Source organism: Gossypium arboreum, chromosome 5, assembly GCF_025698485.1.
Source record: "Gossypium arboreum isolate Shixiya-1 chromosome 5, ASM2569848v2, whole genome shotgun sequence".
NCBI lineage: Eukaryota > Viridiplantae > Streptophyta > Magnoliopsida > Malvales > Malvaceae > Gossypium > Gossypium arboreum.
In genome coordinates, this window is record NC_069074.1 from 19,447,381 (window position 1) to 19,463,144 (window position 15,764).

Genomic DNA, 15,764 nt, shown 5'->3' on the forward strand with positions numbered 1-15,764 from the left:
TCTTTGTCAAAGTTTTATTGCCCGAGCGAGTGGCGGTTAATTTTGTGGCTCTAATTACTTGCAATTTTCAACAGAAATAACGCATGGTTAAAAGCTTATTCAGATTAAAATATATTTATTTAAAGTATTTAAGCTATTTGTAGATTTAAAATTTGATAGATATTTATTTTTGAATTTAAATTAAATTAGTTTTTTCAAATGTAATATAAATTATATAAATAATTGGATTAAATTTAAAAAATAAAAAGATTAAAATTAAAATATATTTAAAAATTATTGAACAAAGAACCGGAGAAGAGTGTTTAAGAAAAAAAGAGGAGTGAAGCAGAGATTTGAAAAAGAAAAGCGAAGCAAGGCACAGAGACGTGAGCGTGACTCCTAATTATGTAGTGTCTGTCGACTCCAGTGGAGCAAAATCTGCCAATCCAGCGTCATTTTATTAGTACGACTAGTTATTTATATTATTGAAGCTTTTGCTTGTTTGGTTTTACAACTGTAAATCATGGTCACGTGCCTCTCTGACGGACACATGGCTTCCCTGTTTTAAAGTGAAGGGCAAGGGCAAGGGCAAGGGCAAGGGCAAGGACGAGGGCAAGGGGGATAAGCCACCACCAAACCCAGGCCCTACAACTTTCCCTTTACACCCACTTTCCTTGTATTTTAAAATACCATTCCTTTGCTGCATATATTGAAATTTTGTCAGCTAATCTAATCCAACCTAATCTTTTTCTTCCCTTCATTAATTAAATGAGACTGGAGTTGAGCTTGTAAAGTATACTCCAATACTCTCATTCCTACCCCCACGCTTCATTTTTATAACTTCTTTTCTTTATTGCTGGCTACTAATGAAAGCGGATTACAGCTATCATACATAAAACAATTCTTCAGTACCCACCAAGCAATAGTAACGTGCAAGGACTTCTCTTCATTCCTCAACAACCAACCCTCCTCTCCTTTCCTTTCCTTTTCATAAGCATTTGATGACAATTTTCACCACATAAAATGACGTTTTCATATTTAGTTACAGCACATCAAGTCAGCTTCACGACAATCATATCTCACAAAAACCAAACCCACACGGTTAAAAAAAAAACAAACAAACAGAGCGTGGTAGCTGGTAAATGGAAATCACCCCCTTGCTTTCCTTCTTTCTATCTTACAGAGTTTTGGATTTGTTTGTTAGTGGTAAAACCGTAAAAAAGGTAACTAAAAATACCTCTCGCGGAAACAAAAAAAAAAAAAAACACTTTTTCTTTTTGAAAAAAAAGGGAGGGAAAAATCTGAATCAACCAAGTAATTCCTGGTGATGATTACAGAGCTCTTTTCTTAGACGTTGAGAGAAGAGCCTGCAAGCATCAATGCTCAGATCAACGGCAGCGGCTAATGCCACGTAAGCAGCTGCATCTTCCGTGCAGTTCACGTGCTGCACACTCACCTCCACGCGAGGTTTACTACACTTGCCTTCTCCTTCCACGCCAGCCGACATTACGAATCCTTGATGCACGGCAAACGGCCATAGCCCGTACCTGAAATCACCGCTACTCCTTGGACTACAAGCCGGCGATGTCGAACTCTTCGGCGTCACCCGTCCGTTGGAACCGCTTCCGCCACCTAGGTCAATCACAAACTTCCCTCCTTTACTTGAACTCAGCGTCGACTCGGCCAGGACAATGGCTGCCGCGCTCATATCAGGAATGAGTTCAAAACGATAACCGAGTCCGTCGGAAGAGCCGCGTTCTCGCCAAGCCTCGAGACGGCCCCAGGGTTTCCAGGTACCACCTCCGGGACGGAGAATAAGCCATGAGCCGGGATTAGAGCGACTGACTCGGCCCGATCCCGGTGAAGCCACGAAAGGAGTAACCATCGAAGCCGCGGCTACAGGTGAGCCGGATAAGTCGTGAACCGTTATGGACCAACCTTTACGTTCTTTTCCTAGCCTTTCCCTTTCACTTCCAAACGAGCTTAGCCATCTCCGAGAGCTACTTGGCTCTGACCGTAACGACCTGTCCGATTGTAACTGAAAAGTTAACTTCACAAGCAAAGAACAAACACTGCACAACTAACTAAACAGTAAAAAGTAACTAAAAAAATGAAAAAGAATTGAAGAACATAATCCTGCAAACTTTAATGTTGCTTTATCCTACTGTTTTGCATTCAAATTGAATAACTTCATAGAAAATACTGAGAATTAAATAACTAATTATAACTAACCTGGATCCTTGATTCCGGTCACCGGTGTTTCTGAAACTGAATTTGCAAGTGAAAACGGGTTGCCGGATATTTCCTCGGATCTGAAACACTTGAGGGCTACATTCCGGTTCGCCGTCGAACTGGAAAACAAATCTCGGGTCGGGTTCCGCTTTCACATTCAAGTGAAACCGAGCAGAGGAATCTTTTTTAGTTTCTTTCCCGACTGATATCCAGCCATTGTGGAAAACACAAGCCTTGGATTCGGTTCCCGCCAGATCCAACGGTACCGAAACTTTTCCTAACAGACACCCTGAGTTAACACCGCAGGTACTGCCTCTCCGGCCGGTGTAGACAGCGATCTTGAGACAAGGCTTGGCGGAAAAGATCGATTTCTGAGCAAGTTTGTCGATATCGGCTTTGCTGAGGTGGAAAGTAGCGGCGAGGGTTTGAAGCTGATTGTCGGGAAACTGATTCTCCGGTGGAAAGTAGGGAACAACGGCGGTTTGTAAAGGGAAATTCTTAAGCTCAATCTTACAAAAACACGGCGACAAAGAAGGATGAACAACGGACTGCGCTGGTTTAGACGCCACCGGAATTTTCAACGCTAGATTGCCGACGGTAAGTCGTACGAAAGGGCAAGGATCCATGGCTTTTTATTACTGGTTTTAGCACTCGCCCTTCCTCTTTAAAAAAAACCAGTCTTGCATATATAGCTAGCAATAAAGACAGGAATGCATGTTACATGGGAAATCGTGTAATAAGCTAAACATTTGAGAGAATTGGGAGGTAGGAGGCAGGTTGGGGATCAGCGAGGAAAATGGCTGAGATTTAGACTAAAACATGATTTGAGTTGCAAAGGAAGAAGCTGACAACGGTATCTGATGTGGAATATTGAAGGGGGGGGGTTGGGGTTATAACGGGAGTTTTATTTTTTTTTTTGGGGGCAGTCGTTAAGATGGATCAGAATCTATTTTGCACTCACAGTCACAGACATGAAGGGTGGAAGAATTTTGCATGCTAGTCTGTGACTGTTGGCACGTGGGTCTGTGAAACACTCGTGACGTGAAGGTGCTAGCCTGAATGGGTTGGTTTCACCCAAAGGCCGAATGCTAACATTGAAGCCCAAAGCAAATTGAGATTTAGTCGATGTGAATTGTGATGTTATACACACTGTGCGTAAAAGGATAACGCACGTAATCCAAAAGCAAAGGTTCGGAGACGCCCATTTCGTTTCACTCTTTTTTTGTGCGTAAAACCTACAGAAACAAAGGCAAGAGAAAGTGAACTAACCGAAGAAGAAAACCATGGGAATGCCGCTAGTTTCCATTGCTTCAGCTCCCAAAAGCGCCTTTGTTCCCAATTCCATCTCTCTACCTTCAATTAAGGTGCGTAATATTCCATCTTCAACAGCTTCCACCGGTGGGTTGTCGATAGAATGTTCGTCGAGGCCGCAGAAGAAGGCAACGAAGCATCATATGAAGACCAGGCCACGCAAGACGCAGCCATGGGACATAAGGAGGAAGCCCACCGTTTACGCTCCTTTGCCTCCGCTGCCTCCTGATTGGGCCTTAGTTTCAAGCGGCGGAGAAAATGATGGCGCCGATGTTGCTGAGGTTGGTCTTGCTGGCTCTGCTCTACAGGCTCCTGCTTCAACCGGGTAGTTTATTTGTTCACTGTTCATTGTTATGTCGGTTGTACCGTATTTGCTTCTCCAGGTTTTTTGAAATATGATTTAATTAAACTGAAAAATGTACTCTGATGAACATCTATGCATTTAAACCTGTCTTAGATTTCGAGGTGAATTTGCCTTTAATTTAATTTCAGTTTTTCTAAAAAATTATACCAACGTTTCCAAGCTTATCTTCTTTCTATTCTTCAATAAGTATAATGCTAACAGTAAGACATTGCCAAGAGGATACCCTTTGTCTTGATAGTAGTTGAGATTCATCCATCTGTGAATTTTGATTGAAAATTTGGGTTATCAGTTTTGATTTAACATCTATAGTGTTTTGGGGATTGGGAATAAAAAATGAAGTACATATAAGTTCTACTTCAGACTACTCTACTGTCATAAAAAACAAAGAAATTTGAAAGAACAAAACAATGTGTATTTAATAAAAAGATGAAACATCAGATGATGTTATTGGCTGGTTGCAGAAAGAGCTCCACCCATCAACATGTTTACATGCAACAGCAAAAGGGTAAATACAAAGTAGAAGAAAAGAATTGAGCCACCACAAATCTGATTTTCAAAGAGCTGTTTACATCATTTAACACCTATGTAGTAGTAGGGAGGACAATCCTCTACCAGCTCCATGTAAACTACTTAATTTGGAGGCTTGGCTTCTTTTGTGCTTCGATGTGCACCCTCCACCAGCTCGATGCTATACAAAGGGGTAACGGAACAACCGCGAACACATCATATCTTGCATATGATTATTAACAACACCATCTGATGCTTTGGAGTGTCCTAGGCTTCCATTAAGTTTCTAGCTAGATCTTTTCTTGTATCGACTCTGCACAAGGCTCAAGAGGAAGTCTGTAAATATATGTTCATACCCCGGCATTTTCCCATACCCTGCAATATTTTCACCAACAATTCCAAGTCAGCTGCCTGCAAGGTGATTCAAACAAAGAACAATGATAATAGCAAGGGGCTTTTAAACCAGGTCTAAAAATGGCACTTGCCAGGAAAGTAGTTTATGTCAATCACATAAAAATGATCTCTAGTTCCATGCTCCCGGATAATGTCTAGGTTAAATAGCCGAAGACCCTACATGTAACAAAAATTTCATATAAATATATCAAAATTATTCCAGAGATTGGTATACATGTACGGACAAAAATAATAGTCAAAATTCTGAAAGTTACCAGTCGCCACCTAAGCTCTTTGGCCAGTCTTTCAAGTAAAGGGCGAGGGGGAAGTTCTGCAATAGCATAAAAGAAAACGCTTAGGGCCTACAAAACCCACATGTTGCATGAAATTAACTGAAAAGCCACAATCAAATAAGGTTCAACCTTTTCTGGTTCAACCATGAAACCTTATTCAAATAAATTCCAAATACAACTACGTTGATCAAACATTCATGTTAAAGAAGGGCAACAAGCAAAATCACAAAAACAGCAAACAAGAAAAGGATAATCTTGAATGGGGAAACATACCAGCCACACTAGGGTCCAAATCTGCATCATCTGCAGAAGCTGCAGCACATGAAACACGTGGAAACCGAAAAACACCCGTAACTTTAGAGAGTTCTCTTTTAGTTACATCAGGTAAAGAGAAACGCCTGACCACTTTAATGGCTTCTCCAACAATATAAACCTTAAAGAGAACACCTCCTACAAACATTAGAAAAAAATGCAGCACAGCAGTCAGGCATTGCTCAGCAAAGCTGGAAACACTATTATGAAGTCCCTAGAAAAATTGCAGTTGCATACCATGGTTAACAAACTCCTGAAGAACAAGTGGAGGTTCTAGTTTCTGGAGGGAGTACTGATCATAAGCAAGTGACAATTCATGTGACTTTGCACTTCCGTCAGCAACCAATGGTTTTGCAACTGCAACAGATGAAAAAAAACTTTTAAGTTTGATTAGAAAGCATTGAAGTGGAAACTAAAAGCAGAATAAGTAAATGAGATGAACCCTAAAAATAAATCACAAGATTGAGCAAAGCATTTTTATACGTTTTTTTGGCTGATCTTACAGGTAAAATACAGACAGCAGGAAACAGATTCTTAAACTTAAAACACAACCTATATAGTACAGAAGACTGTCTATCAACTTAAATACCCCTATATACTGCTATCACTTGTAATAACACAGGTCAAAATGTGCATACCAAGGGGTAGTATCAACCCAGCTTTATCTACAGCATCAGCAATAGAAGATGCATCCTTTTTAATGACTAATTGCCTGGGAACACCAACTCTTCCTGCATGGCAAAATATTAAAATCAACTTCCATCAGCATGAGAGTTCATTTGATAACCTTTCATCGAAAGCCAAAAAGCTGCAGGAAAGAGAAGAAGAAAAAGGCCTAGGTTCTAATGTCAACAAATAGGACAGCACAAATTACCATAGGAGGTAGATAAATTCATGTCTGCAACACATTGTAGCATCGATTGGCGATTGTGTAAATGTTGTATAGCATCAGGAGGATCTAGAACTGTGACTTCAGGATGTGTTTGTCTATAATCCTGTACATATATGGTAAAGAATGTAAGATGGACTGGACTTAACACAAATGTGTAAGTAGCAAACAAATAACCCTAGAGAGAGCAACCTTTTCAAAATTAACTTTTAATGAATGAAATGCCCATTATTCTCCAAAATCAAACACTGCATAATCCTTTCGCCAGGAAGAAAAGGCTTTACAATCTTCTTTCTTATTTTCTCCATTTATAATTTCTACCTTAAGAATTCCATTCATTCTATTCAGAAGAAAAACTTCTGAAAAAAGACGGAATATTTTACAATGTATATCATCCACTCAGGAATTTACACAAAATCACAAGATCACAAGGCATATTTCTAATTTTTTTTCATTGGGCACTGTAATGAACAACCAACCATCCTCATATTGCAACATAAATTCATGCAGAAACTGAACCATTGAGACTTGAAAACAGCTCATACAGGTACAAGATATTTAGGAAATCAGAGTCACAGGCCAGGAAGGATCCCCATTAAATAACCAAATCAACAGACCACCACAAAATATGGAAACCTCTTAAGATTAAATGACATAAAACTTAAAGAGGCCATTCAAAATAATCTCAATGTATAAATTTTTTGCAGACAATTAAAATATATTGCATCATAGAACTTATTTAACATGAATGAGTTAGCCAAGCACTAGAACTTTTACTAGTACGTACACTAACATTGCTAAAGAACTGGATTAAAACAGATTAGAGGGGAAAAATTAGAACTTGGTATCCCATGAGTAATGAACGTATATTCTAGCAATAGATTCCAAGGAGTATGACTTAAGCAGCTGTTGCCTATATAAATCTATAATTATAAAATTCAAGAATTGTTCACCTTAAGCACTTGTATTAATCTTAAAATTAAAAAAAAAAAAAAGGGAAAAGAAAAGCAATATCCAAGTTCCAAAGAACAACTACTAGGAAATTTGAATGTAAGAATTTTCATCTTGCTGAGGTCATAAGTTTTTGCTGTCATCGTTTCTGAATTTTTGCAAATAAGTGAATCCTTATGCCAGCCACTTCCTCAAGCATGATATAACAAACATAGAGGTACACACGACCCTACACTTACTAGGTTTGAGTCAGGACAGAAAGGGGTCATAGTTATACACAGGACAAAAGAAGCCATTCAAAACAAAGAAAAAGTTTGTTTCACAGGTAATGCTAAGGAAAACCTGAAAAATCAGCTAGATGGCCATGGAAGTAGAAACATCCTCACTTGCTGGTATCTTAAGGCCTCGACCTCAATTATCAAGTCAGGTTTCATGAGGAAGGAAAGAGCAAGAAGTCTGCAAATTATGTCAGCCACTAATGAGATTTAAACAATAATTTTCTGACACCAGTCTCTGGGTTATTCGGTTCCTCACATGTACAACACATCAAAACCACAACATAATATATCAAACAGAAGTGGATTCACACTCAAATCATTCCACAACATCCATCACTTAAAAAGTAAACAAAAATGATAGGTTCTAGAATTTGGACCAACCTCAAGAATCTGGCGCCATTCTTTTCCTGTCAACTGCATCAGATACAAAAAATGGGTCATGTTAAGTATGCATCGCTTCATAATAAAATTTAAGAACAGGTAAATGAAAGACAGTTAAACATATACAGAGAAATATCTACTAACCTTGTGCAATACAATATCAAAAGGACCCTGGTCTGAGAGAGGTCTATTTTGATCAATTGCAACAAATAATATCCCCTTATTCCTGCACCATTTTCAACATTTTACTATGTTACTAACATGAAAGAAAGAAACAAAACAGCAACAGCAACAGACCCTTTATGCTAACCGCAAAAGACAAGCTTTTTCTCTTATCAGGGTGCACAACTTGAACAAATTTGAAAAAGCAAAACGGAAAAAGAACTCATATTTTAATATTAGAAGCGAATCATGGTCCAGGTACTGAAAAGAAAAGAAACTTGCCACAGATCCATGTAGTAAGTAATGATAAATATCTCCATGTATTAATTCGAAATAAATTGAGGAAATGACAAATTATAATCACCAAAATAAACGAGGGTCACAAAAAATAAAAATATCGAAAAACTTTGGCTTATTGGAGTTCAAGTGTTTGATGTAATGTCGTTCACATAAATTATTTCATTCCGCACAACCAAAACGACAAGGACGTCAAATGGGACGATATTCTCAATTTTGGGATCACAAACATTAGATTCCAAAACGATCAACCGAACCCAAAAAAAAAAAAAAAAAAGACCCAAGATTCACCTGGCTAAACCTTCGAACTTTGGTTGTAAAAAGCTCTTGATTTTTTTAGAGGTAAGGGCATAACCGACAACGACAAACTTTTGCTGCTGCTGTTGTTGTTGTAAAACTCCGATGGAACATTGCGACATCGTTTTGGGTTCCTCCTCTTCGTCGTAGTTGTCGCAATGAGAGAACTCTTCCTCCAGCCTCATCTTCCGAGTAAAATCAGGCTATAATTAAAAGCGAAAATGCGTGTAGAAAACCAAAGATCCGCGATATTTCAGAGAGTCAGTTAAGCTATTAAACAAAAACCAAATAAAACAGCGAAAGGGCGAATGAACAAAAAAACGTTTTATTATATAAAGAAAAAAAAGGGTGGGAGGAGGAAAGGAAGAGAAGAGGGTTTGGTGATGGAAAACGCGTCAATAAATAAGCGAATTTGGACGGAAGGAAGAGACTGGATCAGATGTTTCGCTTGCTTTTAGGCTTAGGTTGTGGGCGCCTTTGATCTGTCTTTGACTACAATTATTTTGATCCCACGGTCACGCTTCGCCCGATGACGGTGCTCCATTTCCGCACGTTGGGGTATGTGTTTTCCAAGGGAATGGCGGCTTATGACGTGGCGAATTTTTGGTGATAGACACCACAGTTTTTGTTTTTTGGGATTCTTTGTGGGAAAAATAATAATATTTTGTTAAAACGCTGTAAAATGGGAATGATATAGTCCGGTAGGGAAGAGCAAAAACACAAAACAATTTTTACAAAATTCACTACTCCAAATATTACTTCCTAATCTAGCCAACATGTCAGCAATGCAATTCCCCTCCCTCTAAATATGCTAAGTTGAACTGGTCCAAGTAACCTGCAATCAACTATAAGATCAATATTTATGTCAAAATTAGTCATACAGTTGATCAACAATTTGAGAATCAATCTCTTATTCAAATTTAATTATAAAGTCATATTTAAACCATCTTTTAAGTTTCCATAGTTTAACAGCAACACTAGTCGCATTAGGAATAAATCAATAGGAACCAACCACCCATTTGCCATAACTGTCACGGATAATAGTCATTGCACCACTTTTATCAGATTTTTCAACTAAAAATTCATCTGTATTTAATTTAGACCAATCATTTTCAGGTGGTTTCCAAAAACATGTATGAAGCTAGATAACGGTATCCGTTTAAGTTTTCCTTACAAACACAAAAAACTCAGCAGTTCAAGTAAGAACCATCCTAGGCACCTCACTGCTATAATTTCTACCTTTGAAAATTATAGAATTTCTAAGTAACCACACTCCCCGAATGAAAAAGAAAAATATGGTACTTATTGAGACACAATAGTTAGTATGAAATTCCTTCATGTTTGCGCTCTCCCTCAACCATTGCATCTAAAGGAGGTTCGCTTGAGATTGTGAATAACTCTTAGGGAATAAAATATGCCATATTTCACTGCTTATATGACACGACCTAGAAAGACGATCAATGGTTTTAGGCTATCTACTACACAAAAGGGCACTCTTGAATAATACTCATACCTATACTACTTAAGAAACTTTTAGTGGCCACAATACCATGTATGCACTCCCAAAAAATTACCTTAGTTTAGTTGGAATATTAAGTTTCCAAGCACTTCCAATCACCTTTGTTTTTAATGTTTGTAGAGTTAATACCTTTCACAAGCAAATAAACACGGTTCAGATTAAACTCAACAACATTGGAAAAATTTTAGCATATAGAATCCTTGTTATCCGTGCAACAAGTGATAGGTGTACTAATGATTTTTCCAATATATTCATTTGGAAGAACCATAGAGATAAGAATGGACCCACTCTCTTCCATCTTTGTTTGAGTTCCCTGAATGTTAACCTTTCATCCTTCTTACTCAAAGGACCATCAAAGAGTTGTAGAAGGGGTCCCTCACTTGTCTAATTGTTAGTCCAAACATTAACATTGTTGCCATTACTAACTTGCCATATGAGACCTTTCTCAAGAAAATAGACTAATTTTTCTAAGAGCTTTCCACGTTAATGACATATTACTTGGAGGCTTACAAGGGTCTCTTCCATCAAGATACTTAGAGAGTAACATACGAACCCGAAGATTATTAGGTTCCTTAATGATCCACCAACCCAGTTTAATCAAATGAGTCTGGTTTTTTTTTTCTTTGTCTAGTGTTAGGTAACTCAATACCACTAACTTCCTTTGGTTGTGTCACTTTTCCCCTTGAAGGAGATGAACTTTTTTCTTTGTTTTAGAGTCAACCCACAAAAAGTCCATAATAACTTTATCAAGGGCATTACAAACACTAGTAGGTAAGGCACGACGTTGAATATAATAATTTGGAATAGCGATAATAGTAGATTGGGCTAAAATGAGCCTACCCACTCTCAATAGGCAATTACTTTTCCAAGTACCAAGCTTGTTATTAACATGTTCAACAATGAAGTTGTAATCAGTTCGCTTAATTCTACAATTGAGAATTGGGAAACCCAGGTACTTTTCTAAATCATTTGTTCTTTTAAGCCCAAACTATCAATGGTTCTATTTTGTTATCTCTAATATTTGTTTTTTCGGAAATAATGTTATAGATTTTAAGAGACTTACTTTTTGGCCCTACCCTTAGGAAAAGTCCTCAATTACCTATTTATGGTATCTATGGTACTTTTTTCAGTTTTGGTAAACAAAATTACATCATCTACAAAGAAAAGATGAGTAACTTTTGGACTCTATCTTAAAGTATTAACTCATTTCCATTTCTTAGCTTTTATAGCCTCGTTAATACGAAGATTAAGGTATTTCATGCAAAAGATGAAAATATACAAAGATAGAAAGTCTCATTGTTTAGTCCCTCTAGATGGTTCAAATCTTTCTAGCTTGCCTTCACTAACTAGGACCATCATCAAAGAAGTGGAAACGCAACTGAAAATCAGCCTAATCCATTTATCAAGTAAATTAAAAGATATTAACACCTTCTTGATAAAGTCCTATTCCAGCCTATCATATACCTTCTCCATATCCAATTTAACAATCATGGAACCCACTTTTCTTTTCAGTCGTTGGAAACAATTTTCCACCTCTTGAACAAAAATTGCATTATCAGACACCTATCTACCTTTAATAAAGCTTCATTGAATAGAAAAAACCATCTTATCCATGAACGGTCTTAACCTTTTGACAAGGATCTTGGTAATTGTCCTCTAAGAGGTGTTACAAATACTTATATGACGATAATGTTGAATGCTGAAGAGGGCACTTGATTTAGGGATTAATGCTATTAATGTGTCATTGATCTGATGAGGGACCTTACCAAATTTGAAAGCCTCCATGATTAGTTCACACACTCAATTTCATAGAATCCCAACATTTTTGGAACAACATTGGATGGAAACCATCAAGGCTGAGAGCTTCAAAAGGGTTAAAATAGAACATAGTCTTCGTGATTTCCTCCTCAAGTAAGGGAGGTTAAGCCTCTATTTTTCCTCCTCAGACAAAGAACTTCAATGCAATGGAATAGGGTCGACTATTCTTTATATCATAACTCTAGAAGTCGAGAAGAGGTCGTTGAAAACTTCATTGACAATAGGTTCAAGGATCATTCATCTAGTAACCCACTTCCTTTATTTATTATTTATACTGTTACGACAATTGTAGCTTCTTATTTTCATGGTTGTAAGGTGAAAAATTGTGTTTTTATCCCCTTCAACAATCCAATTCACATGAGATTTCATCGCCCATAAGTCTTTTGAGTGCCTTCTTAATCCTTCTTAACCTCGCAATCAACTCTTTCTTTTTTCTCAAACACATTTCCAATAGTAAAGTGGTTCCAATTACTAAAGGCATTAGCAAGAACATGAATAACTATAGGAAACAAATCACTAGAACAATTCTAAACTGAGTTAACAATACGATCAAAATCAGAATAATCAAGCCATATTTTTTGAAATTTTAAAGGTTTACGATTAGATCTTGAAGATTCGAGGAATAAACATAACATAATCAACCTATGGTTTGATTTTGTTCTAGTAGGGTGGAGGACCGTAACATCTTTATATAGTAATCTCTAAATTGTGTTAGCGAAGATGAGGTCAACCCGCTCCTGATTTAGTTGACTAGTAGATATGAGATTTGACCAAGTGAATTGATGCCCTTTAAAACCTAAGTCCATCATGTCATAATAGTTAAGGCAATCATGAAACTCTTTGATATAGAGTTAGGAGACGGCCGCCCACCTTTCTTGCCATTACTCGATAAAACTTCATTAAAATCACCTGTCATTAGCTATGGAAAATGATGATTTTGAGCAATCATTTTCAAGTTTTTCCAAAACAAACGTCTAAATCTAAATTTAGAGTTTTTGCATAAATAGCTTAAAGTAACCAAATTGTGTTAAAAGGTTGTACCTTAACAAGAGCATGAATTTCTTATTTTGTGTTGCACAACTCCTTATTTGTCACTAAATCAAATCGCCAAAGCAACCAAATGCTACATTGACCTCTAATATAATTTTCACTAGATCAAATTGCCAAAGCAACCAATTGCTTCGGTTTATCCAATGATGCACTATGCGTGCTAATATAATTGTTTCGATTTGTCCAATGATATTCCTTATGTGTCAATATAATTACTTCGATTTATTCAATGATGCACTATGCGTGTCAGTATAATTGCTTTGGTTTGTCCAACAATGCACCTTGTGTGTCAATATAATTGCTTTGGCTTGCCCGATAATGCACTATGTGTACCAATAACTTTTGTTTGATATATTTGATGAGGCATTACGGTGCCAGATTACAATCCAGTTTGTCCATTCCATGTATTGGACTTGAAATCCGAGTCATGTTAATGAGGAATATACATTTTAAATTAATCAATTGATATTTGAAAATGAATTTGACATTATGAAATTGTATTACAAGTGTAACAACCCAAAATCCATGGGCACTGAAAAAGTGTGTTATCGGGCCTCCGTCTTAGTGAAATAAGTTTGAAAATAATTATTAAAAATATTTATGAGTCTAGTGGTGTGTCTAATTAGGTTTTAATTAAGTAAATTTAGCTTAATTTAGAGTAATTAGCAAAAAGAATTAAATTGAATAAGGGTAAAAGTTTAATTATATATTAAAGAAAAACTAGAAGGACTAAAGAGGAAATTAAACCATTTCCTATAGCTGAGGCGGTTTAACGTGGAAAAAAATATCAAAGATTTTATTGATTAAAATATATTTTTTTATTTAATAATTAAGTATATTATAATATTATATTATATTATATTATATTATTATTGTATATAAAAGAAACAAATGAGTTAAAAGAAACAGAAATGAAAACGAAAACAGAGAAGAAACAGGGGAGAAAGAAGAAAAAGGAAAATTTAGGTTTCAAGGGTCAAAATTAAATTGGTAAGTCAATTTAATCCTTTTTTTTTGTAATTTTTAAGTTTTTGGAGTTCTAGGAAAAATATGTCATGATTTATATTGAAAATTTGAAAGATAGTAGATTTCTAAACATGAGTTATTGTAACACCCCCTAACCCCGAACCGTCGCCGGAACAGAGTTACGAGGCATTACCAAACATATCAGACAACTTATGAATAATTCACTAATAAAATAACATTCATAGCATAATTTAATTACTAAATCCCTATATTGAACTATTCAAATCTAAATCTTACATTTAAGTGAAACGGGACTCGTTGAAGTATTCAATTTTTTTTATGAATTTACAACATTTCGCTTATTTTACATAAATCCCCTGCAAGTAAAACCATATCCATTTCAAGCATAACTAATTCAACCAAATTATTTCACACATTCATTTTCTATTCTAAATACCTCTAATCAACTTACTCAACATAATATCAATTTAAATTTATCATTGTACTAATTAAATTGAAATGGATAAACTTTTTCATTATAATTCTTAGACTTGTAATTCTAATATTTTAAAACATTTATATTCAAAACATAATAACCTTTATACACATCCTATGTACATGCCACATTACCAAAAGAAAATATACATCACCAAAAGTTTGTCAAGTCGGTCCGGCTTTGGATGTTGGTTCAAGATTTGACTTCTACAACTGCGCAAGACGGAAACAACCGTCTGTGAGAGTATGCATATACTCAAGTGGTATCACTATAATTCAGTTTATAATTAAATATATTAAATCACACACATACTTTTACATTACAATTATCATCACTTAATGAACAATTCAATCTTTCATGTTATCATTCAATTATATATATATATATATATACCATTCTTATTTCTTTATTTCAATTCTCAACTTTCACATAGGACATATTATTCAAATATAGTTTTATCAATAGATTTATTTCATTTATCCTATTAACTTGACTCGGACTCATGGATACACGGATTCCAACCAACACACCAAGACGGCACATAGTGCCTCATCTACCAAGCCAAAACAATAATAAAGAATAAATGCGGTACACAGAGTACCTCATCGAACAAATTCAAACAAGAATAAAGAATAAGAGTAATAACGAGATTCGACACACAAAGTGTCGAATCGGTAATGATAATGGTAATAAGAATATGAGTCGGCACATAAGTGCCTAATCAGTGAGCCGGCAAAACCCGTACTCTTCCATATCCTATGGCATGCCAACTATATCCGACTAGCCCGACTAGTTAATAGGGTATTTAAATCATTTTTCAGTGTGATTTCCATTTCGATTCAACATTAATTATAATTTATTATTTTGATCAATTTTCACAGTAATACAGTAATTTACTTCATTAGAAAATTTACAGTTCAATGCAATATACGTAACATTATTCAGTAATTTCACAGTTCAATTCGGTATTCAATACAATATTCAGAATCCAATAATTCAGTTCAGTATCAATCTCAATTTTAATAACCAATCACAAATTTTATTATTTCATTAAATACTTACCTTAAAATACTTACCACATATTCATATTAAATTAAACACATATTAATTATAAAGCTTAAGTTATAGTGATACAAACCAGAATTCTTTTCGGATTTAATCCTCGACGATCTTTCCTTTTCCTTTTTGGGCCGATGCTTCAGGCTCGATATTAGCTACGAACAATTAAAATAATTTCGCAATTATTAGCATAACACAATTTAAATGCTG

At 36.0% G+C, this 15,764-nt stretch overlaps 3 protein-coding genes across 4 annotated transcripts; 1 reads left to right on the top strand and 2 right to left on the bottom strand.

Annotated features, from left to right (window-relative positions):
- Nucleotides 1-810: 810 nt before the first annotated feature.
- LOC108453112 (uncharacterized) lies at nt 811-3,220 on the bottom strand. The gene is made up of 2 exons (XM_017751040.2): nt 2,212-3,220; nt 811-2,003 (listed from the first exon to the last, which is right to left on the bottom strand). Exons 1-2 carry the CDS (start codon nt 2,835-2,837, stop codon nt 1,286-1,288), a joined length of 1,344 nt encoding a protein of 447 aa, XP_017606529.1. The 5' UTR covers nt 2,838-3,220; the 3' UTR covers nt 811-1,285.
- Nucleotides 3,221-3,331: 111 nt separating this feature from the next.
- LOC108453114 (50S ribosomal protein 6, chloroplastic) lies at nt 3,332-4,436 on the top strand. The gene has a single exon (XM_017751043.2). The coding sequence runs from the start codon at nt 3,495-3,497 to the stop codon at nt 3,849-3,851; it is 357 nt and encodes a 118-aa protein (XP_017606532.1). The 5' UTR covers nt 3,332-3,494; the 3' UTR covers nt 3,852-4,436.
- On the bottom strand, nt 4,277-9,045 carry LOC108453113 (inositol-tetrakisphosphate 1-kinase 3-like). 2 transcript variants are annotated; one of them, XM_017751041.2, is made up of 10 exons: nt 8,641-9,045; nt 8,035-8,116; nt 7,891-7,923; nt 6,266-6,386; nt 6,030-6,122; nt 5,629-5,748; nt 5,353-5,529; nt 5,062-5,117; nt 4,879-4,963; nt 4,277-4,768 (listed from the first exon to the last, which is right to left on the bottom strand). In XM_017751041.2, the coding sequence occupies exons 1-10, from the start codon at nt 8,829-8,831 to the stop codon at nt 4,680-4,682; spliced, it is 1,047 nt and encodes a 348-aa protein (XP_017606530.1). In that variant the 5' UTR covers nt 8,832-9,045; the 3' UTR covers nt 4,277-4,679. The 2 variants fall into 2 exon arrangements, with proteins under 2 accessions (XP_017606530.1, XP_017606531.1); XM_017751042.2 differs by lacking the exon at nt 8,641-9,045 and adding an exon at nt 7,574-7,687.
- Nucleotides 9,046-15,764: the final 6,719 nt, after the last annotated feature.